The sequence below is a fragment of the Tauraco erythrolophus genome, chromosome 12, assembly GCF_009769465.1.
Source record: "Tauraco erythrolophus isolate bTauEry1 chromosome 12, bTauEry1.pri, whole genome shotgun sequence".
Taxonomy (NCBI): domain Eukaryota; kingdom Metazoa; phylum Chordata; class Aves; order Musophagiformes; family Musophagidae; genus Tauraco; species Tauraco erythrolophus.
This window is the reverse complement of record NC_141476.1, coordinates 13,848,311-13,874,264: the sequence shown is the minus strand read 5'-3', so window position 1 is coordinate 13,874,264 and position 25,954 is coordinate 13,848,311. Positions and strand designations below refer to the sequence as shown.

The 25,954-nt window shown below is 46.6% G+C and overlaps 1 protein-coding gene across 1 annotated transcript in view; it reads left to right on the top strand.

Moving 5' to 3' along the window:
* The window catches only part of FLNB (filamin B), a 72,582-nt gene that overhangs the window by 27,026 nt on the left and 19,602 nt on the right, over positions 1 to 25,954 (top strand). Inside the window, 25 exon segments of the mRNA XM_086619286.1 lie at positions 2,627 to 2,745; positions 3,499 to 3,576; positions 4,366 to 4,528; positions 5,828 to 6,025; positions 7,704 to 7,841; positions 9,038 to 9,164; positions 9,717 to 9,853; positions 10,217 to 10,410; positions 10,769 to 10,882; positions 11,412 to 11,555; positions 11,921 to 12,044; positions 12,301 to 12,461; positions 13,030 to 13,120; positions 13,359 to 13,528; positions 15,723 to 15,840; positions 16,571 to 16,833; positions 17,454 to 18,051; positions 18,284 to 18,457; positions 18,838 to 19,000; positions 19,381 to 19,541; positions 21,035 to 21,202; positions 21,812 to 21,901; positions 22,730 to 22,853; positions 23,106 to 23,262; positions 24,981 to 25,170. Coding sequence (XP_086475412.1) covers positions 2,627 to 2,745; positions 3,499 to 3,576; positions 4,366 to 4,528; positions 5,828 to 6,025; positions 7,704 to 7,841; positions 9,038 to 9,164; positions 9,717 to 9,853; positions 10,217 to 10,410; positions 10,769 to 10,882; positions 11,412 to 11,555; positions 11,921 to 12,044; positions 12,301 to 12,461; positions 13,030 to 13,120; positions 13,359 to 13,528; positions 15,723 to 15,840; positions 16,571 to 16,833; positions 17,454 to 18,051; positions 18,284 to 18,457; positions 18,838 to 19,000; positions 19,381 to 19,541; positions 21,035 to 21,202; positions 21,812 to 21,901; positions 22,730 to 22,853; positions 23,106 to 23,262; positions 24,981 to 25,170 — 4,164 coding nt within the window.

The following is a 25,954-nucleotide window of genomic DNA, read 5'->3' as shown; positions in this document are numbered from 1 at the left end:
GGTCAGCTAATTCTAAACACGGTATTTGAACTGATGAGTAGGTGTGAATGCTTTGCACAGGGACGAAGGTGGCTTGATAACCCTTCCAACGTTAAATAGTGCTGAGATCTTGTCATAAAGGCTGTGTTTGCTAATTGGAAGGACTTGTCCATAGGTGTTTATGCAACAGTAGACGTACATAGATGTTTGTATTTTTAACTTGCCTTTTAAATGGTTCTACTCTAGATTGGAATACAATCACAACTAAATGAATAACAGATTTTTACCTTTAGTGTGCTTGATGTGTAGCAAGACATCACTTACATATTACACTTTATTCTTCATTCCATCTGTTTTTTTAGATCTGGGGTCAGCTGTGCTCTTCTGAGATTTTTAGAATTAGTGGGTTTCAGAATTGGGTGTACAAGAGCGTAATGGAAAGAAACAAAACTCCTTATTTTTTTTCTATTTTTCTGGGGTTTTCTTTTCAACCTCATTTTCCATTGAAACTTAACTAGTGGAGTGAATGGACACGGACACTATCTCTGCACTGACGAGCAGTCACTATAGACAGAAGTGGATTTAACACTTACCCTACTCGGGGTTTGTGTCCTTCATTGATGCCTCCCACAGCAAACCACAATACATAGACATGTTTGTCAGATCCTAAATAGATAGGCTACCTATACTCCACTTATGTGTAAAAGATTGAGGCAGGCTGATCAGTCAATCTCATCTGGCTTTTGTCGTGTTCTTATTCTTTCAAAAACTGGAATTATTTCGTTGTCTGCTTTTGTGCATGCTGTACTCTGGAGCCATTGTGATGTTAATTATAAAGGATGAGTGTCTTCCTGAAAGATCGATGTTTTCCCAAAGTTAATTGCCAAAACAGAGTCACTAAATACAATTGACAGTTCTGGCTGCTAACGTATGTCAGAACCAAAAGGTGACTTGAGCAGCAAGGGGCTCACTGCCAAACTGGGCAGGGTCTTTTGGACTAATGACTAACAGGTCTTCGTGCTTCCAGAAAAAGGTGATTGTCAGGTGTGAAGTTGGTCAGCCTTAGCTTTTTTTGTTATTGTTTCTCCATGTACTACAGTAAGTTATTCATAACCTCCCACTGTGAATCTTAATTGTAGCGCATCACCCCGGGCACTGCAGGGGTTTACTCCTGAGGGTGCTGCAGAGGTGCTGTACGTGGTTGTGCAGGTCATCGCTGATGCGCTATGATTTCTCTTTGACCCAGCCAAAGCAGATCTGTGAGAAGAGAGTAAAATCTAGAAGATTAAGTGTAGGCTAAGAAAGTGCTGTGACTAATGCTGTCCTGGCTGAAGCTGTCTTCTGAGGATAAGCAATCCTCCCTGTTGTGCTTGCAGAAGGAGGGACACTTAACTGAAATACCATATCCCAATGCTGGTGCGGTGGACCGAAGATACACAGAGCAAATTTATAGCTGTTTAAACTAGATGATAATCTGGGGTTTAGTTTGAAAGAATGAATATGCCAATTGTTAACACCTTATCAGAATGCTCAGGTTTCCTAGTCAAAACTTGATCTTCCTTGCATTGCTCTCAAGTTATTGTTTTCTGAAGATAAACAAGTTCAGGAATTCTGTTGTTCACAAGCACTTCCTTTATAATCTATCAGACGTTGCACTTTCCACTAATTGTGCTATGGAGAAGTAGTGCCCACGGTTTTATGAATAAGCCGAGGAGAAATTCCCTCGGAAGGAAGGGTATATATGTTTGGGCTAGTCTGGAACCAGAGACTTTGGGAAGTTCTTCCACCCACTCAGTCTGACACCACCATGACAGGTGTCATGACCCAGGGCTAAGCGTAGGGAGATGATGGAGCCCTGCTGGGAAATGCATGCTGTAGCAGGCCCTGTGCTGAGCAACAAGGAAACTCTGATTAAAAATTAAATAGAAGGAACACTGAATTGCAGGATTTTCATGGTTTAAAGAGGTTCCTGTGTGCCATTTGTCCAGTGTTCGCTCTGGCAAAATAGTTTGAGCAGCTTTCAAAGAATAATAAATCTGAGCAATGTCTGTACAACTGAGTTCTAAAAAGGGAGTAAAATGGGGCAGTATAGGAAAGAACTGTCTTGCTTGAATAAGTCTTTCACCCTTGGCTCTAGGGTAATGCCTTTACCAAAACGCTCCCCAGAATTTCTCTCCTGCCTCCCTGGTTGCTCTTCCTGCGGTGCAGCACTGTTGCAACATTTAGCTACGTGAAACAGAGCAGCTCCTAAAGAGCAGCTAAGGCACGTACCCTGCTTGCTGTCGGTGTCGGCGGGGCACTCACCAGCTGTGTGGCTGACCCTCAGTAGGTTGCTCAGGCAAATGGGGTAACTTGCTTTCTTCTGAAACCAGATGCCAGCTGGGTTCCTGGCTTGACTGGAGATCCTGCAAAGAGTTGAATGCCAATGATTCAACCAATTTTTAAAAGTGGTTGTATTATAAAAGTAGGGGTGTTCGTGAGCATGATGTTCTGGGCAGCTGGTGAGGAGATGTCATGCAGTGGCCTGGGGAAGCTGATGCTGGGGGCTCATGTGGGAGGATGGGCTGGACAGCTTGTGAGTAGTCTCTGCACAACCTTTTGGGTTTTATAGTAGCAGCTAGCGTGTTGCTCTGCGTCTGTCTCACAGGGATTGAGCCTCACGGGAACATGGTGAAGCAGCCTGCCATCTTCACGGTAGACACCATCAGTGCTGGGCAGGGAGACCTGATGGTCTTCATAGAGGATCCAGAAGGAAACAGAGAGGAGGTATGTATGTTAAATATTTTGTGTAGAAAAGTAAAGCTGGTCTGAACGCTGAAGTTTTTGTAGTAACCTTCACCTTTCACAAGTGAGGTCTTAACAGATAAGTAATCTCAAAAGAAGTTGCGAAATACCATCTATCAGAAGTGCAAGCCTCAAGCTTTTCCTCCCAATTGCCTTACTGGATGAACTTGAAAAAAAGGTTGCTATCTGCAACTAGGCAACACAACCCCAGTGTCCAGTAGTTGCAGAGCTTTAGCTTGAGTGGCCAAGTACATTCTGACACGCTTTTAGATAAGACATCGCTAAATCACTGTCTGCCTTTACTCATTCTGCAAGAATGGCTAAAGCAGCTATTTAGATGCCATGAATCATTTTGAGTTAAAATGCTGGTTTTAGTGTTTATAGAAACTTCTCATCCAAGCGCTCCACTTGATCATGTTACAACATTCCAGAAAAATACAGCTGTACGTTGGACTTAACGTCTCCTCAGTTTTGGCCTGCCTTAGTGGAGCAATTAACAGCAAGGGAGAGGGCTGGGGTGGGGAGAAGGTGGCTTGCTTCATCTCTTGTAAAGATAAAACCAGTGGGTTTTTTTCCGTATGAGAAGAAGAGGTAGGAAGGATCCTTGCTCTCACAGCAGTGCGTCTCTGACATTGCTGGTTCTGGAAATAGTTTGTATTATCAAGCACTACCCATAAAAGTCTTAGGCTGACATGCATAGACACAGCTCAATGGTGGATATGTTTTCTCTCCTAGGCAAAAATAACACCGTCCAGTGACAAAAACAAGACCTATTCAGTTCAGTACGTGCCAAGGGTTACTGGACCTCACAAGGTAGGTTGTGTGTCAGTCACCAGTGTTCTCTTGCTCAACGAGCTGCTCTGCTGGTTGTTAATGTGAGCCCCTGAGGGCTGCCTGTTCACTGACAGCTTAATAGCTGCTCCGGGCATCCCGAAGAAAAGGTAACCTGATGTGGCTGTAGTTCTCCATTTGGGCTGTTGGGCTGCTCCCTTCTCAAGGCGGAAGGGAGTGTATTGGGAGAACATGCGTGGGTGTTTGAGTATTGAGTGCTACATCTGGCTCTCCTCTCACATGGGGCCACTTCTTACAGCTCATGAAACCAGTTTTGTGGGTTGTCACAGAGGAAAGTACCAGGTCGCTTCTACAAGGCATTTCTTTGATGATATTGCCCACTGTAGGGGTTTTTCAGAGAAGGTTTCCCCACTCAGCTCTGTCCCCAGATGCCTGCAGAAGCACGTTTAAGATGAGTGATCCCACTGCTTACACTTGCCTGAGTGACCGGTCCCCACAGCCAACCTGAAAAGATAAACACAGCTTCTTCTATCGCTTTGTTGCTGGATGGTGATCTGCCTCTTACTGCCATGTCCAGATTCAAGCATCCCACAGGTGTGGCTGGCCCTGTGATCAGCAGCACTTTAAGGAGATGGCCAGCAGTTACACTGCGTGGACAGGATGGAGGTTGTGGATTGGATGCTCTCTCTCACCTCTGAGGCATGGACTGTCCGTGCCAGGAATGCAGGCGCTTGACCCCGTGCTTGGCTGCGTGGTGGTGACACCGAGCTCTGCCTGCTGGGCTGGAGCTGACACTGTCTGTGTCTCTAGGTTTCAGTCCTGTTTGCCGGGCAGCACATCTCGAAGAGCCCGTTTGAAGTGAACGTTGACAAAGCACAGGGAGATGCCAGCAAAGTAACAGCAAAGGGACCAGGCCTGGAGCCGACGGGAAACATTGCCAACAAGCCTACCTACTTTGACCTCTACACAGCAGGTGAGCAGGATGAATGAGTGCTGAAATCCTCAGACTTCCTCAAATTTGAGGCGAACCCAACCCTCGGAGAAATAAACAAACCCTAACTGAGAAGCGAGTGAGGATTTGCAGCCCCATCAAGTTCAGAGGTGAAATAGTAGTCGGGCTGCTCCTGAGGCTTTCACTGTGTATGAAGTGTTTGAAGTAGGGAGCTGAGCTGGGGCAGGAAGGGGCTCAGCATCACACAGAAATTTGCCATGAACTTGCTGAATGGCAGCAGGCAAGTCCCTAGCTGATTTCTTTCCCCAACTCCTTTTAAACAGGAATGTGAAATGCCCACCTCAGAGGGGTGAACTGTGAGTAAACTGTAAACCCTTAACGTGTTCTGTGTGTAGCTTTACAGAAAGAACCTGCCACAGTGCTACTTTGAGTTCATGCTTCAACGATGAACTGGTTTCAGCCTCTCTTGTAATTATAAGAGGGCTACTGTATTCGTGAGGGCATCTCCATCGTGGGGCTTGTTGCCTATTAGGCCAATGCCATAGCCTAGAGGAATGAGTCAATAAGATGCTACAAATGTGAATTCATTTAGAACAATGCGAAACTACTTAGGGCAGTTACTTGAAGTATTTGAACACTGAAATATGCTGAGTAGCATATTTTAAATTACACCTTCTGCCTGAGGGTGCTTAGAAACAAAATTAAATGTGGTTATAGTGAGAGGAAGTGTTATGCTCAGCCTCTAATTGGGAGAGGGAGTGGTCTGAGTCATGTCAAGACAAGTCCAGCCTCTGAAACTGTCTGGAAAACTGTTTTTGTTGCATGTTGAGTTGAATAAAACATGAGAGGAGCAGGTGTCTGAACAAAAGTGAATATGTATAGTCTGGCAGAGAAGGATCCCTGTCCAGACCAGCATGTGTGTTGTCCGAGCTCTTAATCCAAACCACTTCAAAGCTTGAGAGATTGAACTGACGGGTAAAGTTATGGGCTCGTCTGAGGTAGAGGTGATCCAGGGTGGTAGCAGTAGGGTAACCAGGCTGTACATGTATTCAGTACAATAATACTGTTGTAAAACCTTGTGGATGGAGCAGCAGAGCCCTGTCAGTTTGATGGCTTCATGGAGAGATGCCACCATCATGTCTCACCCCCTTCCCCACTTGAACGTCTGGTTGCTGTCAGCAGAAGCTGAGCTTTTAGGCTATACCTAGAAATGGTAGCAGAGGATGGCTGGCTGAGCCCAGACAAGCTGGCTGTGATCCTGAACGCAGTGCGTGTTGCTGTGGGGAAGCCAGGGCTCAGCTGGGCTTGTTTCCTTTGCAGGTGCCGGCGTGGGTGATGTGAACGTGGAAGTGGAGGATCCTCAGGGGAGAAACCTTGCTGAAGTTGCAGTAGAAGACAAAGGCAACCAAGTCTACCGTTGCGCCTACAAACCTGTCCAAGCTGGTCCTCACATTGTCAGAGTGACTTTTGCTGGGGAGGCGATTCCTAAAACTCCTTGCACTGTTCTCATCGGAGAGGGTACGCTCTTTTAAAATGTACTTAAATGTAGATGACCACATTTCGCCTTAGATGTGATACATCTATCTTACATTCCCTATACCTTTCAACATCTTAGACCTGATTCAGCAGGTCACCTGGGTGTTCACAGGGTAAAACAGTGCTCTCTAACAGTAATACAGCTTTTGTTTCTTTCTGCCTAGACCTCTGAACGTTAAGCTGCCCTTTATATATTTTTTAAGTATTTTATGCAGCTATGCAGTCTTGCTGTTTTCCACCTTTGTTCCTCAGATGACTATATTTACTGTTTTCCTCCTTAACTGACACCTAACTTGCTTTCTGTTCCATCCTTACGTGCTCCTACGCTTGTAGATCTCTGCTCATCTCTCCTGAGCTACCCTCCATTTGTGGAATTTTGGACTTCACTGCTAATGGCTTCATAGTTGGTAAGAGGTGTGCAGGATGCTCTGTCATGTTTGCGTTTCGTAAGCTTCTAGCCTGCAGCTTGTCCTGGCCAAAAGGATTTTTGTTTTTCTTGGGGTTGGGGAAGAAAGTTGCAAAGCCAACTGAAGCGATGTGTGACCCAGTCAGTGGAACAGGCTTAACCACTTGCTGCCTGGCTTGATGGTGTACGGGCTCTGCGAGCCATTCCCCACCAACCACGTTAGGCATGCTCCTGTGTGCTCCCACTGAGTTTTCAGAGCTAGCAGATGGCATGCGATCGTCACGTACAACAGCCGGTGTAGGACGCAGAGCCATGTTGGCTGCTGCAGGGGTGAGGGTGGAACTTGCGAGCTATCGAAACGAGTGAAAACCTAACGAGCTGCTTGGCAGACCTGTGCTCCTGCTGTAAGCACGGTGTATTTTGGGGAAATGCATGTTGGGGTTACGCTGCCGGGAAGCTGTGATTGTTTAAGTCTCTTCAAACCCTTCAGGTCCCTGGAGTTGAAGACCACGTGGTAGCTGGGATTGTGTAATGAAAACTGTTCATAAGTGCACGCTAGCTTATTTACGTAGTCGCTCTGCAGGCCTGGAGAAGCCCTTGGAGAGAAGGGGTCAAGCATAAGCTTAAGCTTATCCATGTGTAGCCTGCTGCCCCTACCCATGGCTGCTTCGGTCTGCAAAGGGCTCGGTGGCTTTGCTTCTGAACCTGAACTGTGACAAGGAGGGGGTTTTGACATGACATCTCTTAATGAAGCACGTGCAGAACTCGTCTTTGCTAATAGCAGTTACTCCAGTCGTGCTTGAAAGAACACCACAGTAATACAGTTCACTGGGGCTTATCTGCGAAAGGAAGCTTCGCCCCGTGCTGCGGCGTGCCTCTCGACGCGAAAGGCATCAAGGAGGTCGTGCCTAGCATGGTGGATGTCTGTATGCGATAGCTTTTGTATTGATAACTGGCATCAAATTGGAAAGCAACAGGGCCTCAGCATTTGCTTTAGTGCTAAAAAATGGCCATTATAGGGGAACAGTGTTGCCTGGCTGCATCAAATGCTGCTGCCCAAAAGCCATGGGACGTAGACAACGGCTGAGCAGGCTCCATGTCTGTCTGCCTCAATGCTGTAATGTTAAAACTGGTGCTGAAAACTGAGCTGTGGTTGCCCTGAGTCAACATGTAACTAAAGACTGTTCCAAGCTGGCTAGGCGACGTGTATGTTGAGAATCAAAGGTGGTATTGATGCCCGAAATTCCCTTGCAGCCTGCAATCCAAACGCGTGCCGTGCCACTGGTAGAGGTCTGCAGCCCAAGGGCGTCCGCATCAGGGAAACAGCTGACTTCAAGGTTGACACAAGAGCAGCAGGGAGCGGAGATCTCGGAGTGACTATAAAAGGACCGAGTAAGTGTTCGGGTGGATTTGTGCTGTGGATGTGTTTTGGAGAGGGGGAGAAGTGGAGACTGCAAAAGGAGGAGCAATAAGAGACGGTGGCCTGATGGAACCAATGGCATTTGTATCTCCATAAAAAACTGAAATTTCAGAAGGCTTTTCTGGTACTTTCTGTCTAGCGTGAAGATTTCGGTCTGCAGGGCTGGGTAAGATTGCACCTGGTTATAGGTCTCTGCATTTTAATGCATATCGGTTAGCAAAACTGAGAAAATCCAGTGTCTGCCTGCTGTGGCCTCCGTGCTTGATGGGTTCACATTGCATCTTCATCTGAACTGTGGGAGCAAGTCACTCTCCAGGGTCTCTAGCAGGGTGGAAATCCTCTTGTACAACTAGGAGTAGCTCAGAGCAGCCCTCCTGGCTGCACTAGATGCCTGGGCATGTGAGCAGGGGGAGGAGAGGGTCGAGGGAACCTGTAGGCTGACGTGGAGACCTTCTGCCAGGATCCATCCCCAGGTCCTTTGCTGTGTCCTCCGCTCTGGACGTGGCCCTACGCCTGGAGCACAGCAGGCTGGGGTGACGGGAATGCCGGTGGCCAGCTCCTGGGGCTGCTAGCAGTAGCGGCTGCTCTGCCACTCTCGGGGAGCTGCTGGGCTTGTGTTGTGCTGGTGAGCCGGCCACCTCCCGCCGGCTGGGACAGTATTAAAAGGTGCATTGTATTGCCTTCACCTCCTCCACACACACAGTGCTCTGACTGTGTGGCTTAATGCGGGTGAGGGGGGGGGAAGCAACAGACATATTGATGTAAATTTTAGTGTATTAAGCTTTTCTCCCTGAATTCTTCATCTTGAAGAAAATGAAAAGTAGGCATTCCCTGCATACTTGTGGTTGCAAAGTCTGACAAATGTTAAGCTTTTTTGTTTTAACATATGACATGCATCATACTGCAGACTAAGAAAATAAAACACAAGGGAACCTATTAAGTCTGGTAACTTAAAATACTTTCTGCTGTATTTCTTCTGGGAGTGTTTGCTGTCTTTGTCCTAGAGGGCAACTAGAACTAACTTCCCTTATAACCTGACCTTTTTTTCTCTGGTGGAAAAAATTTATTCTTGTGAGCTAAAATAAATACTAGAAAACATGAACTCGTCTGAGTAATTGAAGGCAGGATGGAAGCTGTTAAGTTTAATACTGAACTGATCTTTCAACAGAGGGCTTGGAGGAGCTGGTGAAACAAAAAGGCTTTATGGACGGTGTATACGCATTTGAATATTATCCAGCTACCCCAGGGAAGTATGTTGTCACGATCACCTGGGGTGGGCACAACATCCCAAAAAGGTGAGTTAGAAGTGGCTTTTTTTTTGATTTTTTGTGCCCTTTGGTGGATTGTGTAGTTGGTGGGCCTTTAAAGCAATGCTGACCTTCAAAGAAACTCCGAAAAAGTTAACAGCAAGCAGTTGCTGTGACAGTTTGTCTACGGCCTGTTTTAGGGTGTCAGTGGCTTATATTGGGAAAGCTTTGGTGGGTGATTCTCATCAGTCTTGCGAAACCCAAAATGGTGAACACAAAAAGTGATAAAACTTGGTGGATCGTGCGGCTTGGACTTTGCTGTGAGTTTTTGAAAGGATTTGTTATTTTAGTGTCCAGGGCTACAGCAAGCAGCACAAGCCAAATATTTGACAGTCAGGATTTGTGGTGCAAGACATAAGCACGTGATGGGTTGGATGACCTCTCTGCTGAAAGGCAGTCTGCTGGGCACTGTGCCACCACGTGATAGCTTCTGTTAATTTGGGAAATCCAATGTAAAGCCTCATTAAAACGCCTGGGGAAAAAAGAGGGATGCTGTATTTGTCCTCGTTTATAATCTCGTGCTTTGCTCTTCTCTCGTAGCCCCTTTGAAGTTCAAGTGGGTCATGAAGCAGGTCCTCAGAAAGTGCGAGCCTGGGGGCCAGGACTGCATGAGGGGATTGTGGGCAAATCGGCTGACTTCGTGGTGGAGTCCATTGGGACAGAAGTTGGCTCTCTTGGTATGTTGCTTTGCTTAGTTTGCCTGAAATACATTGCAATGCTAGCAATGAGCTCGTGAGAAACAATAGCTTTCCTAACAGTAAAAAACATGTCTGTAAGACCTACTGGTCTAAACGTAAGCTTATATCAGAGAATCAAAGGCAAGTCCTAGAGACAGGAGTGTGTGTAATAAGGAGTATTAGTCTGTGGTTTTGTGGGATGAGATCCAGAAGAGAATGATGGATTATCTCGTATATTGCTGAAGAAGGGTGATAGAGAGCATCAGACGTGGTTATGGCTAATAAAAAGCAGTTTGGGGAACTGATGTGAAATTAGCAGCCACCACGAACCTAACACAAGGAACCTGCTTGTTCCTTTTTCAGGCTTTGCGATAGAAGGCCCTTCTCAGGCTAAAATTGAGTGTGATGACAAGAACGATGGCTCATGCGATGTGAAGTACTGGCCCAAAGAGCCTGGTGAATACGCTGTGCACATCATGTGCGATGATGAGGACATAAAAGACAGCCCTTACATGGCCTTCATCCGTCCAGCTTCTGGAGACTTCAACCCAGATAAGGTGGTGTATAAGTATTCACCCATGGCGTAACGCATCTTTGATACAACTACAGTAGAGGTGTTTCTGAAGGCTTCTGGTAATAGACTTGACTCTTAAGCTGCCTCTACTTAAAGCTCTGAATTTGCTGTGCTCCAGCCAGATATTACTCAGGTTTTTCTAATAACGCTGTTGTGGCTTTGAGTTGATGTAATGAAAACTTGCTGAATTGATCCAAGTTCTCAATTTTCACGCTAGCGTCTGTTTGTATCCCACGCTTCATGGGGCTTGTGGGGAGGGGAAGGTCTTTAGAAATAAATCATTTAGTTTTACTTCTCTTTTTCTGAACTGCAAGCTAAGACTTTTGGGTTGGTTTTTTTAGGTGAAGGCTTATGGGCCGGGCTTGGAGAGGACCGGCTGTATAGTGAACAATCCTGCCGAGTTCACAGTTGAAACCAAGGACGCTGGGAAAGCACCTCTGAAGATGTATGCACAGGTAAAAAGCCAAAGGCAGCTATGTGAAACTTCAGCAAAGGGCTTTAATACTGTTGAGAAAAATGCCTTGAGTATTTCTGCTCGCTTACGCACCACTTAATTCTGGGCATGTACAATTCTCTCAAAGCGCTGTGCTTTGATCTGTGTAATGTAGTCGGGCAGCAAACCTAACTCAAGACAAGGTGACTTCTCCCTGGCATGTGAAATACATGGCTTTGCTTCTTTACTCGGAGTCTCCTCAGCAAAGCAAGCCGTAATTTCCTGGAGTTGTCATTTGGAAGCAGACGAAGTGTCTCTGAGCCTGTGGATCTCAGACGAACTTGTTAAATTATGTGTTGTAGGATGGTGTTAGGAACGAGCGAGTGTTAGATGAGGAAGACTTACAGGAGTGCAATTTGCATGTTTCTTCAGTATTTCTGAGCTGCAGTTCTTTAAAAAAACCCCGCATTTTGGAACAATCTTGGGCTGCTCAAACTATACAAACATTTTTAAAGTACCTGAACCTTCTGCTTGTACTTACTGCTTTTTAGGACGGAGAAGGAAACCCTATTGATATCCAGATGAAGAGCAAGTCTGATGGTGTGTTTGCCTGTTCCTACCTGCCAGTTAAACCAATCAAACATACAATTTCTGTTGTCTGGGGAGGAGCCAATGTGCCCAATAGCCCATTTAGGGTAAGTACAGAGATGGATATTACTAGTTCTAGCCCCAAGTAGGACATTCGTGCTCTTGTACAAAGAGTGCTCATTGTAATTGACTACTTGTCATTACAACTAGGATGATGAAACCCTTCCATGAACTTTAAGGAAGCATGCCCTTCTGCTGCCATGTTTTTTAGGAAGCTTGAAAAAAGCTTTCTGCTTTTACAGGCTCACACGTGGGAGGTCTCCTGCCAGTCCAGGTGCCACCAGGGGCAGTTGGGACAATTAGTTCTTGCCTTACTGCTTTCCTGTAGCCTCTGTCCAAACAATTCTCTGACTTGACTGTGGTCTCAAGTGTGACACAGATGTGTGATTCTGACCCTTGTGAATCTTTGTAGGTCCTTATAGGTCAAGGGAGTCATCCTCAGAAAGTCAAAGTGTTTGGACCTGGCGTGGAGAGATCTGGCCTGAAAGCGAATGAGCCGACCCACTTCACTGTTGACTGCACGGATGCAGGAGAAGGTAAAGGCAGGCTGGGTTCTTGCTGTGGTATTAGAACCATAGGTTGTGCATGTGTGATTACCTACTGTTTTGTGCTGCTTTCCCTTGTTTCATGGAAAAACCTTGGGAAGCAGAGCATTGCAATGAATTGTGATGTGATCTCTTGCATCAATTAGCGAGGTGACTCGAGCCACTACTGGCAATGGGAATGTGTTGGCTGTTTGGCTAGCAATGTCTGTACCCTCTGGTAGCAAAACCTCCATTTGTTTTTTCCTAGGTGATGTCAGTGTTGGAATTAAGTGTGATGCTCGTGTAGTCAGCGATGAGGAAGAAGATATAGATTTCGACATCATCCACAACGCTAATGATACGTTCACCGTGAAATACGCACCACCTGCTGCTGGGCGCTACACTATTAAAGTGCTTTTTGCAGGAGAGGTTTGTAATCTTTGTGTTTCAGCCTGATGTTTCTAGAGTCTGTTTACCTGCTCTTTGATCACCAAGCACTTGCTGCTCCACAGCTGACTGTGGTGGCTTGCAGCTGGCTCCTTCTGTTTCTGCTCACGGGCACCTTGTCTGGTCACTTGTTCCTAAAAACACTTTTGTAGTACTTGAAGGTACATGAACGAGAGGGGTTGGCTGGAGATGCTCAAGTCCAAGCATGTGGTGATGTTGGGGTGGCATAATGAGCATGGTCTCAGTGATTGGGCAAAGCTCCTTTCTAAAAGATAGAAAACGCTAAGTGAGTCTCCAAGGAACATGGGAATAAAAATATGTTTTCCTTAAAGAGAAAAGAGGGAGAGGCCCCTGCAAACCATCCAGCTGTTCTCTTTGCCCTAGACTTTGAATGCCAGCACTCAGCAAGGCAGAGCAATGTTCAAGTGGGGTGAAGTTTTATTCAAGATGGTGCTGGAGTTAAAGCAGAAGTATCTTAAAATTATTATCTGTGTAGTTCAGGCTAGCGAAGAGTGACCTGGTGATGTTTAGAGCTGTGTGTCTGTTGCAGGAAATTCCTGCCAGCCCGTTCCGAGTTAAAGTGGACCCCTCGCACGATGCCAGCAAAGTGAAAGCTGAAGGACCTGGGCTGAGCAAAACTGGTGAGGCCTGGGTTGAGATGGTGTGGCCAGTGCTGAACTGTGAGGGGCTACTGCATCTGGGCGTTGCTGGGGTGCAGCGACGCAGTGCTGGATGTAGCTGGCTGGGGTGCCAGGTGGTTGGAAACGACTCCATTCCCTTGGCATTTTGCTTGAGCGAGCTTTATGGGTACCAAATGCTTCTTGGGAAGAGTTTCTGTATGCGAGCCCTGCATAAATTAGAGTTAACATTTTTCTTCAGGTGTGGAAAATGGCAAGCCAACACACTTCACTGTGTTCACCAAGGGAGCTGGAAAAGCGCCGCTGGATGTGCAGTTCAGCAGCCCGGTGCTGGGGGAGGCGGTGGCAGATCTGGACATCATTGACAACTATGACTATTCCCACACTGTTAGATACACGCCGATACAACAGGTAGGTCCAACTCCTGCAGGAACACAGGAGGGAAAGGCTCATGTCACTGTAGTGCTGTGACCTGCTTCCCTCATAGCCGTGCACAGAGGAAGGAGCAGATAAAACTTGCCAAGGTGTCCTGTTTCCCAGGATCTCTAAATCCTGCAGGACAGTTGGGACTGGAAAAGAGCAGTGCGGTTTTCTGGTGTAGTTACTGATAACTAGTCACTGTTTTCTTTTCTGGGAACAAGTGAGATATTGCAGCAGTAGCACACAGCCCATGTCATTCCACACCTTATCACTTGAAAAGGAAAGGTGATGAACCTTCCTGGGCTCTGGAATGGAGCTGGCTGCTCCACTGGCTGCTTTCGGCTGCCACGGTCCTGCAAAGCCAGGGCTGCAGTGTGCCGCCTCTCTGCAAGCTGCTGTGTCACAGGAGCTGTAGTGCGAATGGGAGCAGGGACAAAAAAAAAAGCACAGTGTTTAGGTGACGGTGCAGCAGCTCCCCAGCAGGAAAGCGAACGAGTCAGGACTGAGGAGGGAGGCTGGGCTGCAGACTAAACGTGTCGGAGTATTTTTCTGTATTTGAGATTTGCCTTTGGGTTGGGGAAAAAAACTCGGTCGATTCGTTTTGGTTCACAGGCAGATGCTTCCTAGCAACACCGTTAAAGAGCTGAAAGTGGCAGCTGCTAATAAATAGAAGTATTTTTCCTTATGCTGTGCTTGTGTGTTTGTAAAGAGGTGTTAGATGCCAGAATGCACAAATTTTGTGTATTTCTGAAGACGCAGGTGCTGTAGTGCTGAGATGAAAGTGTTTTGCTGCTTTTGTTCTGCTGAACAAACACACGAGCTATTCTGTCATCTGCACCAGCTTCCTTGAATGTAGCTGTGTAAAAGTGGACCGATACGGAGGACCGCAGCATTATTTATCTGATAACGCCGAATTAGTGTTCTTGGAAGCACCACAGAGCAAGCGTTTGTTTTTGGATGAAGCAGTTGCTTGATCTCAGGATGTGGCTGGTGTGCCTGTTTGGAGAAGCTTTTGCTTGTTCGGTCAGGGTTGGTATGCAGAAGGGAGCAAAGTCCTCTGAACTCCGTGTGTGTGTGTGTGCAGCACCGTATTACTCTGTTTCACATGAAAAGCAGTGGTGAAACAAGCCAGGATGCCCAAAACAGTTCTCCCACTTGGGTTTCCCATCTGGAGGAGCACCTTGGGTCATGGAGGAACTGTGGACCTGCAGGAGATGCTTGCAGATAGCAGTGGCAGGAAAGCAATGGTTAAAAAGAGGAGATGAAAATAGACCGCACAGTCATTAGAGTAGCCTTGTCCCTCTGAGTGCGTAGGTCGTTCCTGGACCCTGTCTGTCTTGGGTTCGTAAGCAGTAGCTTCCAAAAGAAACTCTGGGCTCTTCAGAGCAGGGGGAGAATGGAGTAGGTAGTTAAATTCCTGAGGGGCCATGTCAGCAGCAGAGGAGCCTTGGTTTAATGCTGTTTACTCAGCCTTATCTATCTCACTTGCGGTGTTGCTACAGCTACCCATGTATGTGTTTTCTAAAAACAACCAAGGATAATCATGGAAGCTATTCACTAGCTTGCGTGAAACGTCCATGATTATTTCACTTGGGAGCTGAGCCGGCCAAGAACGAAAAGTAAGCAAACAGTGAATATAGCTAAAATATGGACTGTGGTAGGAGAGAATAAAAGGAGCACACATCGTGGGCTGGAGCTTGCCATGGCAGTGCAGTATTCCAGCCAAAATACACAAGAGCATTAATCTTTCTGACTTGTATAGCTTAAAACTTTGGTATTTCAAATGCTGTAATAATACGGCCTCTTTGCAGGCTGGGCTTTGGCCCGGCCTCTCCGTGCAGTGGAAAGGGGATACCTGGGCTGGAGAGCTGGGACATCCATTCCGCTGTCAGGTCTGAGCGCTGGGAGGGTGGGAGCCAGCCTGAGCTGGAGGTTTTGCCAGGCAACTTGAATGTAGTCTACTTAAATGTTGGAAAGAACTGTCTTTTTTGCTCTTCCTGCATTAAATAAAAACCATTTAATGCTTTGAAGGGCTGCAGGGGGATGAAAGCTCGAGAGTGCATAAGCCAGTAAGTTCAGCTGTGGTCAGCTGAAATGGGTTAGCTGAAGTGGTGATGTGCCGCTTGGATGTTAGTGCATCTGGGTGAAGTGAGGAACTGAGCTAACTTGTAAATTCTCCAACTAGGGTCCGATGAAGGTTTCGGTAACTTACGGTGGTGATCCTATCCCTAAAAGCCCTTTCACTGTGGGCGTTGCTGCTCCGCTAGACCTAAGCAAAGTTAAAGTCAACGGACTTGAAAACAGTAAGTATCTCTGGGCTGGAAGCCCCATAGCCCACCCCTGACGCATCTCCTGAATCTGTGATATCTGACATGTCCTGCTGCAGCAGAAGTGGGCAAAAGCACCTTTTTTTAAGTTGGTATGGTTGGGATCAACCATCTCCAACTGTATAGCTTTACCACTCTGACTTAGCTGGTCTTCTTGAGGGCTGAATTTCAATTTAGATATTTTTTTTTTTTGAGGGGAGGGACGGGGTGCAAAGATTGCATAGCAATGTGAGCAATGTGGACAAAGCACATCTTCGGATGTAGTCGCTTGTGGTGAACAGAGCTGGACTCTTCACCAGGTTGGGCACCCACTGATGAAATCTGGTTTCCTTGAGACTGGATGGCCGTTTGTTCCAATATATGCAACTGCTACAGTGCAGAACGTCATTTATACAATCCCTTTGTTTTCTAAAAGCAGAAGAATTTAGGGCTGTGAAATATTGTTGTGTACCTGAAATGAGCCTCTGATACCATCAGGCCATGTCTTGCAGGCTTGTTTAGTGCTGTAGCTGTGTAGCTCCAATTAACGAAAACACTTGTTTATTTTTTGTTTGGTTTGGCAGTTTTTTTTTGCATGTAGAGGGATGCAGACTGAGCAGGGTGCTGCCAGTGCTTGCTCCGTCGGTAGCGTGTTCACGAGGGACTTGTTGGAGCACTGTCTGATGTCATGTACTTAATGTAGTAATCTGGGTTTTGTCTTTTTCAGGAGTGGAAGTAGGGAAGGATCAGGAATTTGTAATTGACACCAAAGGAGCTGGTGGGCAAGGTAAACTGGATGTTAATATTTCCAGTCCAATGAGGAAAGCTGTGCCGTGTCTGGTGGAACCAGTTCTGGGTAAGGAGTGCAGCACTGCAAAATACATCCCAAGGGAAGAAGGACTGTACATGGTGGATGTGAGCTATGATGGCAACCCAATCCCAGGGAGCCCCTATACTGTGGAGGCCACTCTGCCTCCAGACCCCTCTAAGGTGAGTGAATGCTTTAGGGCTGCGACAGCAACTGATACCTGAAAACTGAATTGTGAGCTTTTGCATGAGACTTGGCGTGGTTGGGGTCAAACCAAATCCGGGAACATCCTTACTCAGAGTGCTGAGTTGTTCCTTTTGTAGGCCTCGTGACTCATGGAAGTTGTTCCTATAGCACTGTATTTGAAAAAAAAATCCAACTAATTAAGAATACTGTAAACATCCTGCATAGTGTGGCAAATACAAGTGATGCTTCTAATTTAATAGGAGTTGGCATCATGAGCATCTCAACTGTATTAATTGAGATGCTTCTTTCTAAGGAAATAGATTTCAAGAAAAACGTGTACAGCCATCAAATATATTAATGTTTCTACCTTTTATATCCCATGGGTATATAAAAACAGCTATGGTCAGAGTATGAATATCCTTGCCTAGAAACCTCTTTGGAGAAGAGATACCAACTTTACAGTAAAACTGGGAGGAGTGGCAAAGGAGAAGTTGCTTTCTGTGTATTTTTAAGAGCTAGTGAATTGAGTCCCACATACAAACAAGTCTAACTAGGCAGTCTGTGCTGGCCATAACACGAAAAAATGAGTTTAGCTCAACTGCATGTTCTCTTCTAGGTAAAAGCTCATGGTCCAGGACTTCGAGGGGGCCTTGTTGGAAAACCAGCCCAATTCACAATAGATACCAAAGGGGCAGGAACCGGTGGTTTGGGTTTGACAGTAGAAGGCCCGTGTGAAGCTAAAATTGAATGCTCGGACAACGGTGACGGGACCTGCTCCGTCTCCTACCTGCCTACGAAGCCTGGAGAGTATTTCGTAAACATCCTCTTTGAAGAGGTTCACATTCCTGGTTCGCCGTTTAAGGCAGACATAGAAATGCCCTTTGATGTCTCTAAAGTCATTGCCATGGGCCCGGGTCTTGAACGTGGTAAAGTAGGTGAGGCAGGGCTGCTGAACGTCGACTGCACGGAAGCAGGTCCTGGGGACCTGCGGGTGGACATGGTGTCGGATGCCGGTTCCAAAGCTGAGGTTCAGATCGACGATAACAAAGATGGGACCTATGTTGTGACTTATGTGCCGCTCTCAGCCGGCATGTACACGATCAAGATGAGATACGGAGGAGAGCAAGTGCCTAAATTCCCGGCACGGGTCAAAGTGGAGCCAGCTGTGGACACAAGCAGAGTTAAAGTGTTCGGGCCAGGAGTGGAAGGGAAAGGTGAGAATAACTGTTGTTATCAGAGTTTGTAGGACTTGTGCTCTTTTATCCCGCACGGAGTGTTCTGAGTGTTAAAAGTTGTACTAGCCTTGCATGTTCCCATGGTGACTGTCGGGGCGGGGGTGTTTCGTTATGTTCCCAAATGAGTTGTTTATCATGCTGGTTTACAGAATGTTTTGTTGTCGGAAATAAATGCCGTTCTTGAAGTGACTCTTCAAAACATATCCTGCAGATGTCTTCCGAGAAGCTACAACCGAGTTCACTGTGGATGCTCGACCTCTAACGAAGGCTGGCGGCGACCACATCAGGACGCAGGTCATGAGCCCATCCGGCTCCCCCACCGACTGCCTCATCCAAGACAACGCTGATGGAACGTATTCAGTAGAGTACACGCCGTTCGAAAAGGGTAACCTCTGGGGTTTGTTTTTTTTAATTTGAGAGGGGAAAACCAAGAGCAAGCAGCTCTTCCGATGCTTTTGTTTGGCAAACTGCTGAGGTTTTCCAGTAACTTGTTGGCGTCTTAGCAAGATTTTTGCCAGTGGAGGAGCTAATTCTGCAGGAAGTAGCTCTATTTTAACTTGAAGAACTGACTTATACGATAACCTGGCTTCAGAGGAACAGTACATAGATGGCATCTTGGTTATGAAATACTAGTGAAGTCTTGTGGAATGCAGGAGGAAGCTCTTACCCACATACTGACATTTAAGTCTGTAGTGTTTTGTAGAAGTGATGTGAAGTGAGGAGAATATTTAGGGAATTCGAGACATGTCTTCCTCCTCTTAACAGGTCCGCACACAGTCAGCGTGACGTACGATGGTGTACCTGTGCCAAACAGTCCCTTCAGAGTGAATGTGACAGAGGGCTGCCACCCATCACGTGTGAAGGCACAAGGACCTGGACTCAAAGAAGCTTTCACGAATCAGCCAAACGCCTTTTCGGTTGTCACCAGGTGACTGGGCCTACTTGATCCTTAAGGGATATCTGAGGGAGGGAGGAGTGTAGCGAGCTGTGTGATGCAGGATGCTAAACCCAGTACAAATATTTATAAAAAGGCCAGACCGTGTCCTTTTGATGACTGTGTGCTACCTCATCGCGTACAGAGCGCTCTGCTCTGCAGAGATCAGGGTTGATAATGGTTGAGGACAAAATTCTGGGAAGATGTGAGTGAGGCCATGCTGAACAGCTTTGTGTGCCAGAGCACACTGAAGGCTGGACATCAGAAGTCAGGTTACTGCATTTCTGATAAGAGTGAAAATGCAGCCAGGGCATGAAAAGGCTGAGAAGCTGCTGCTAGAAGCAGGTGATTCTAACCATGTGCGTTTCTTGCAGAGGGGCAGGAATTGGTGGCCTTGGAATAACAGTTGAAGGACCTTCAGAGTCTAAAATAAGCTGTAAAGATAACAAGGATGGGAGCTGCAGTGCCGAGTATGTTCCTTACATTCCAGGAGACTACGATGTTAACATCACATACGGGGGAGAGCATATTCCTGGTAAGAGCTCTGTGACTCTTGGAGAAGGGGAGGGCATTGAGCTAAGGCCTTGGTGGCTGCATCTCACTCCTGCTGGGAGATGTGGAGGTTTTGACTTTCTGCTTTTTGTGGGAACTGAGGCAGAAACAGCGGTGACGTTTGTTCCTCACACCTGGCAGGGAGATGTGGAGCGCTGTGCACTGTGCTGGAGGAGGTATGAGGCAGGACTGCAGTCTGAGCTTGTTTCTGAAACAGCCTCTGTGGGGTTGTGGAGGAGCCTCGTTGAGACTGTAGCACCAGCTGGGGGAAACAAAAGAGGGGGTACAGATGGGTGGAGTAGTGGAACGGACGCCAGCCTTGACAAACAACTGGTTCAGCCTGTGTTGTGTGTGTTAGGTCATGTCTCTCCTGCCCCAGGTGGCACATAGTACATTAGGTTAAGAAAATAGCCCTTTGGTATGTGGATGCCTTCAAGGCTCTGTTTTGCAGCAAGGTGGTGTAGTGGGTGAGCTTGTCATGGGGATGACGTTAGACGCTGCAAGTTTTGGTCACTGCACAGAGTAGTGACTAAGTACCTGTGCATGCATTTGCTCTGGATGTTAAGCTGGAGTGAAGCAGGTACATCTGGCATCCAGCAGTTCACAACTAAAAGGATATTTTGCTTGATACCAAGACTTAAATGCTCCTAAATGCCAGACATGTTTTGCTGCAATGTTCAAGCTCTTATGTGCTGTTATGCAGCAAACATCTAGGTGTTCTATCCTAGACATTGAGTGAGCTGGTTCTTTCCTGTCGGTCCCGTTTTGTTTGTCAACATCCTGAACTTGGTAAAATACGAAGGAAACAAGTGCCTGTATGCCACTTTCTTTGCACTTCTGGTTTCTTTTGTGCATTTTTTTTTCTGAGGTGTGAGAAGCAAATGGATCACATCTGAATTGTTAAGTAGACAGTGAAAATGTAGAAGCATCATTGTTACGTTTCTGGCTTTTGCAGAAGCTGAAAAGTAGCGTGGAAGCTGTGGGGTTGTCCTTCCTGCCTGAGCTCAAGGGAGAGTAATAAAGAAACCAAAGGAAAAGTGGGGAAAAAAGGCCTTTGGTGCTAGGATCTTGTAAAATGGTATTGTAAAAGTCTCAGGCTGTGGTGCCTTGCCCTTTCAAGCTAGGATGTTAGCAGCTGCTCTGTGCAGTAGTTTTAGAGGGCTCTCCCTCCCTGGGAACAGATGGGTTTCTGCTGATGGCTGCAGATTTATCCAGAATAGCTGCTCTTCCAAAACTGTTTGCTTCGGAGATATTTCATCTGCTGAGAGTTGATGTGCCAGTTCTGTCCTTAGTTTTTAAAACATAGTAACATCCACCTCTGCATTATACTAGCTCCTCTGGATTGCAACTGCATGAAAGGTTTAAGGAGGGATCAGTGGATTTGGCAATTCAGAAGCCAACAATTTGCATTTACTTGGGCATTTTCCTCTAACTGTTAACTCTGTGGTGTTTAACACTCGCTGCGTTAACTTCCAGGCAGTCCTTTCAAGGTTCCTGTGAAGGATGTTGTGGATCCCAACAAGGTGAAGATTGCAGGACCAGGTCTGGGAACAGCTGTTCGAGCCAAAATCCCACAGTCCTTCACTGTAGACACCAGCAAGGCAGGAGTAGCACCCCTCGAGGTGTTGGTGACAGGACCCAGAGGTAAGAACCAAAGTACTCCATCCAGCTGTGACCCCCGTCTCTGCATTTGGGTGGGTAACGTGGTCCTGGCCCTGCTTGCAAAGGTGGTGATACCACTTGCATGAGCATTTCTCTCAGTTCCCGTTCATCCAGCATGTGCACCTTGAGAGCTGGCCCGTGTGTCATGCTGTAGAAGGAGAACCGTGTCCTGGGTGATGCTGCTTTGGGCAGTGTCTTTGATGGCTTTATCCTGATCTTCAGAACTGGGAGAAATGATGTGAGTAGACATCACTGGTGAACAGTTGTGGCTCAGATTTAGATATCAAAAGGTAAATCCAAAGCTGCACACATGAGCAGTGACTTGGGAAACCCATGTCACTGGGTTGCAGGAGTCTCTGAAGTATGGTGGAAACCCTCAGTGGTGCCCAGAGAGCAGCAAGGCCCTCCAGCGATAGTGTTAGCGATGTTTGCATTGACCTAGGCAGCTGTCCCTCCATGGCACATTATCTCAGCAGTGGGTACCTTTTGGCTGCAAGTCTTCCCGTGCTGGGAGGCGAGAGCTGCTTCCCCGCGCGAGCATCAGGTCACGGTGGTGCGGGTGCCCCTCAGGTAACCCTTCTTTAATTTTAGCGGATGAGATGGATTCCCAGGGATGGCGCTCCCCATTGAAAGCCATTTCGGATTTCTTTAAAGGTGATCCCAAGGGTGCCACTGAGACAGGTTTGAACTCTCACTGACTACTGGCAATTTTGGCTCTCGGAGTTCCAATTGGCAACAGCGAGAATCATCTGGAAGAGGGAGCGGGAACCAACGATGTTGCTTTTAGACTTTGCTTGGCAACTATACGTTTCTTTTGCACGTGCTTTACTGCTAATCCTTCCTGTGTTTTAAAGCCAACTTGTAATTGTAGACTGCATTGTGTGTTGATCTGAACCGATATGTCATGTAATCTGCTGTAGATTTAGCTTAATGCAAATTGAAATAATTGATCTTGCTTTCTCAGGACTTTGGCAGCTTCCGGGGCTCTCCTGCCTCGGCAGCGAGCGTGCCGTTCCAAATACCTGATTGTGAAAGACTCGCGTTGGTGAATGCTACGCACTAACTGGCTTTAGGGCTCAACTGTGCGGTGAATCCCAGTAACAGTTTGTGATCTTGTAAATGACAGTTCAGGCAATTATAACCATTACTCGTTTTCTTTCTCGAAAGATCTTTGGCACATTTTGAGCACTTGCTCTTGACCTGGACTGTACAAAAAGGCACATTTTTCTCCAGTATTTTCATACTAGCTTTTGTTTACAGCAAGAAGACAGGAGCCCAGAGAGTGGTGGATAACAAATCTACCTTAAGTCAATGGCTCTTGAATACAAACTAAGGGAAACTGATATGGATCCACGCCCATTGGCTTCATTAAAAAAAAATAAAAAAATAAATTTAGTGTGTTGCAAACTTGTGAGTCAGCAGTGCATCTTGGAGCTTTGTGCAGTAAATGGCTGATGAGGAACTGAGTTTTAATAGTGCAGCTGAGAAAATTGTCTGTTGCTTTTTTAGGAGTTGTGGAGCCTGTTAATGTAGTAGACAACGGAGATGGCACCCACACAGTGGTATACACACCTACGCAGGAGGGACCGTATATGATCTCGGTCAAATATGCTGATGAAGAGATCCCTCGCAGGTAAGGTGATGAAGATAAACTTGGATGAACTGAAGATTTAATTACCTGATCATGCTCTCCCAGCACATGAGCACCATTAAAGGGCTAGCTATGCTTCTTTCTGCTTGAACCAGTGCAGCTCCTTGCACAACTTCAGTGTTCAGCAGTGGATTGAGATGCCATAAGGGAGGTGTATCCCCACCTCAGCATGTCCTGGAGTAGCTATCAGCTCTTGACTTACGAGGAGGGAGCAATAATGGGTTTCTCTTTAAGTCCCTTCAAGGTGAAGGTGCTTCCTACGTACGATGCCAGCAAAGTGACGGCGAGTGGACCAGGTCTCAGTTCCTATGGCATACCAGCCAGCCTGCCTGTGGAGTTTGCTGTGGATGCTAAGGATGCCGGGCAGGGACTTCTGTCCGTACAGATCACTGTAAGTAACCGGGTAACCAAGCTGGAGTGGAAACACGTTGTTCTAGTGGGCACGATGGCTCCTGTTGGAAATGGGCACAGCTGTGCCCTGGCATACCCGGTGTCCTGGAGCTGGGCTGCTGGCTGCACCTTAAGCTCTGGTACAGGAAAGTCTTGCAGTCTGAGTTTGTGAAGCTCTTGAGGCTGTTGTTGTGATACTACTGTCTTAAGGTCGTCACCCATGCTATGCTATATTTAGCTCTTGGTTAACCTTACACTCCGCAAATGCCCAAAATGAGATAAATACAGTTTATTGTAAGATTATGAAAATGCTGGAATTTGAAATGGAGACAGCCTTCCAGCAGTGTGGTTCAGCAAGGCCATGAGATAACTCCACACTGAGCATTACCTGATGATAAATTAACAAACAGGTCCTCCTCAAGGCTGCCGAAAGTCATGAGCTACTTAGAGATACTACAGGAATGTTTTTATTTGACTTTGTTATTTCTCTTCATGAAATTTCTGGTGCCTGGACTCTGTGGCCTCAGCAAAAAGGTCTCTGGTTAGTTGGGCCATAAAGCACGTTTCTGCTCTGGCATGCCTAGGTCAGGTCATGGCATGGCTGGTTGTACTTGCCCTCCTGCATTCTTGCTCCCACTGTCCTGCTGTCTGCTCAGGTGCAGCAAAGCAGTTGCCTTTATTCTGGCATGCAACTGTGCTCTTAAAGGATCCAGAATGTTTATCAGAGCTCAGTCTGATTGTGGCTTTGAAGATCGAGTTCTACAGGTCCTACATGGTTGGGAGCACATAGGCAGTCCTCCTCGTGGCGTTTATTTGCTTCTTGTTCTGAACTGTTGAACGTCAAACATTTCATGAGCCTTCCTGAAAGGAGTAAGCTCTTTCACGTTGTACTTAAAATCTTGAGTCCTTTGCCGCTTATACTGTTCCCCAGACAGTGTTGAGTCATAAAATGCAGAATGGGATCAACACGCGGTTCTTTGTGAGCAGGCCTGGAAGAATTTTTCTAAAATACTTCATGCTTTGTAGCTGATGGGTTGCACTGAAAGCTGTAGCTGGGAGGAGCTTTGTTGGAAACATTTTGCACAGTGCTGATCTTGGGTTTAGATATGAAAACTTGATGCTGAAGCTCAGATCTATATTGTTTACGCATCTCTTTAATTCTTATATTCAGTGTAGAAGTGGTACTTAAAGGGACTACATAGACCTTGCTGTGCGCCAGGAGCTGGATGCCTCGTCCAGGAGGATTGATGGCAAACTCCAGCAGTGCTTCTCCCTGACCTCAAACCTTTTGGGCAGCAGCTGGCCAAAGCTGCCCAGTGCTTTGTCAGGATAAAGCTGCAAAGTCTGGCTCCTGACCTGTGCCTCAGGGACCTGGAATGTGTTTTTTGTTTCCAGCAGTGGTATGACAATGAAGCCTAAAACTTCTTACAATGAATATAAAGTTCATCAAAATGGCTTGCTATGTCTCGTAAATGTTCTCGTATTAAGCAAAGGATAATTAATGATAATATTGGTAGTTTTATAGTGTTCTGATACCTTTTTGCTTCTAATAGTCTATTCCTGGTACTAGTCCTTGTGTGAAATATATTTAACCCTCAGAAAGCTGCAGTTCTGTATCTGTTTGAGACCAACTAATTATGATTGTGAACAGAATTGCTGCCCTGCTAAAGGAGTTTATAACTAGCTCCATAGTGCCTAAATCTGCTTTGTATTCCTCAGGACCAAGAGGGCAAACCCAAGAGAGTTGATGTTCATGACAACAAGGATGGCACTTACACGGTCACCTATGTCCCTGACAAAACGGGCCGCTATACGATCGGTGTGAAGTATGGTGGAGATGATATCCCGTCCTCTCCCTACCGGATCCGGGCATCTCCAGCCGGGGATGCCAGCAAGTGTTTGGCCACAGGTGAGCGTTGGCTCCGCTCTGTTGCTGTGCTTGAAGTAAAGCTGCCTTCTGAGCGTGGTACAGTTGATGTAATGGGTGTAGAGGACACTAGAGACTTGTGAAATTTGGCTGCTCTTGCAAGAGGGGTTTTCCTAAAGATAAGGAAGCATCCATCCTGCGGGTGAGTCTCTAGCATCATCTTTCAAACTGCCTGGATTGTTATAAAAAGCCAGATGCAACCAAAGTCTGATGCTTATTTTGGCCTAGACAAATCCTGCTGAGAACTGCAGCAAGGTTGATTTAAAAATAACACATCTGCACATGGTCCCTGCATCGTGCTCCTTGGACTATGAGCGTTGCAAGAAGCTTTTCATTCCGAGCAAGAGGAGAATTAACTCTGAGGGTGTAAATAGCTGACCATGTGCTTCTACGTTAGCAAAGCCTATTCAGGCTGGGTAGGCTGGGTGTTATTAGTGGAGGTTTCTGCTGCTTTTCTATCTGGGCAAGGTTGGCCAGGGTCTGAACAGTCTTTTGGAAGGCATGAGTGGAAGGAGATAACCTAAAGATAAGACATTACTACAACTCAAAAAAAAACATTGCCTCAAAATCTATGCCTTGGTGTAGGGAGGGGACTTCACGTTTGTTGCTGTAGGAGCACATTTACAACTTTGACCTTGGCCTGCCCTCAGGATGAGCAATCATTATGCAGCTTCGGGCTGGCCACCGTGGCACGCTGCCGCCTCCCAGCCAGCCACGGGCGGCGGCAGGGAGCAGAAGTGACAGGAGCTAGTTACAATAATGCCCC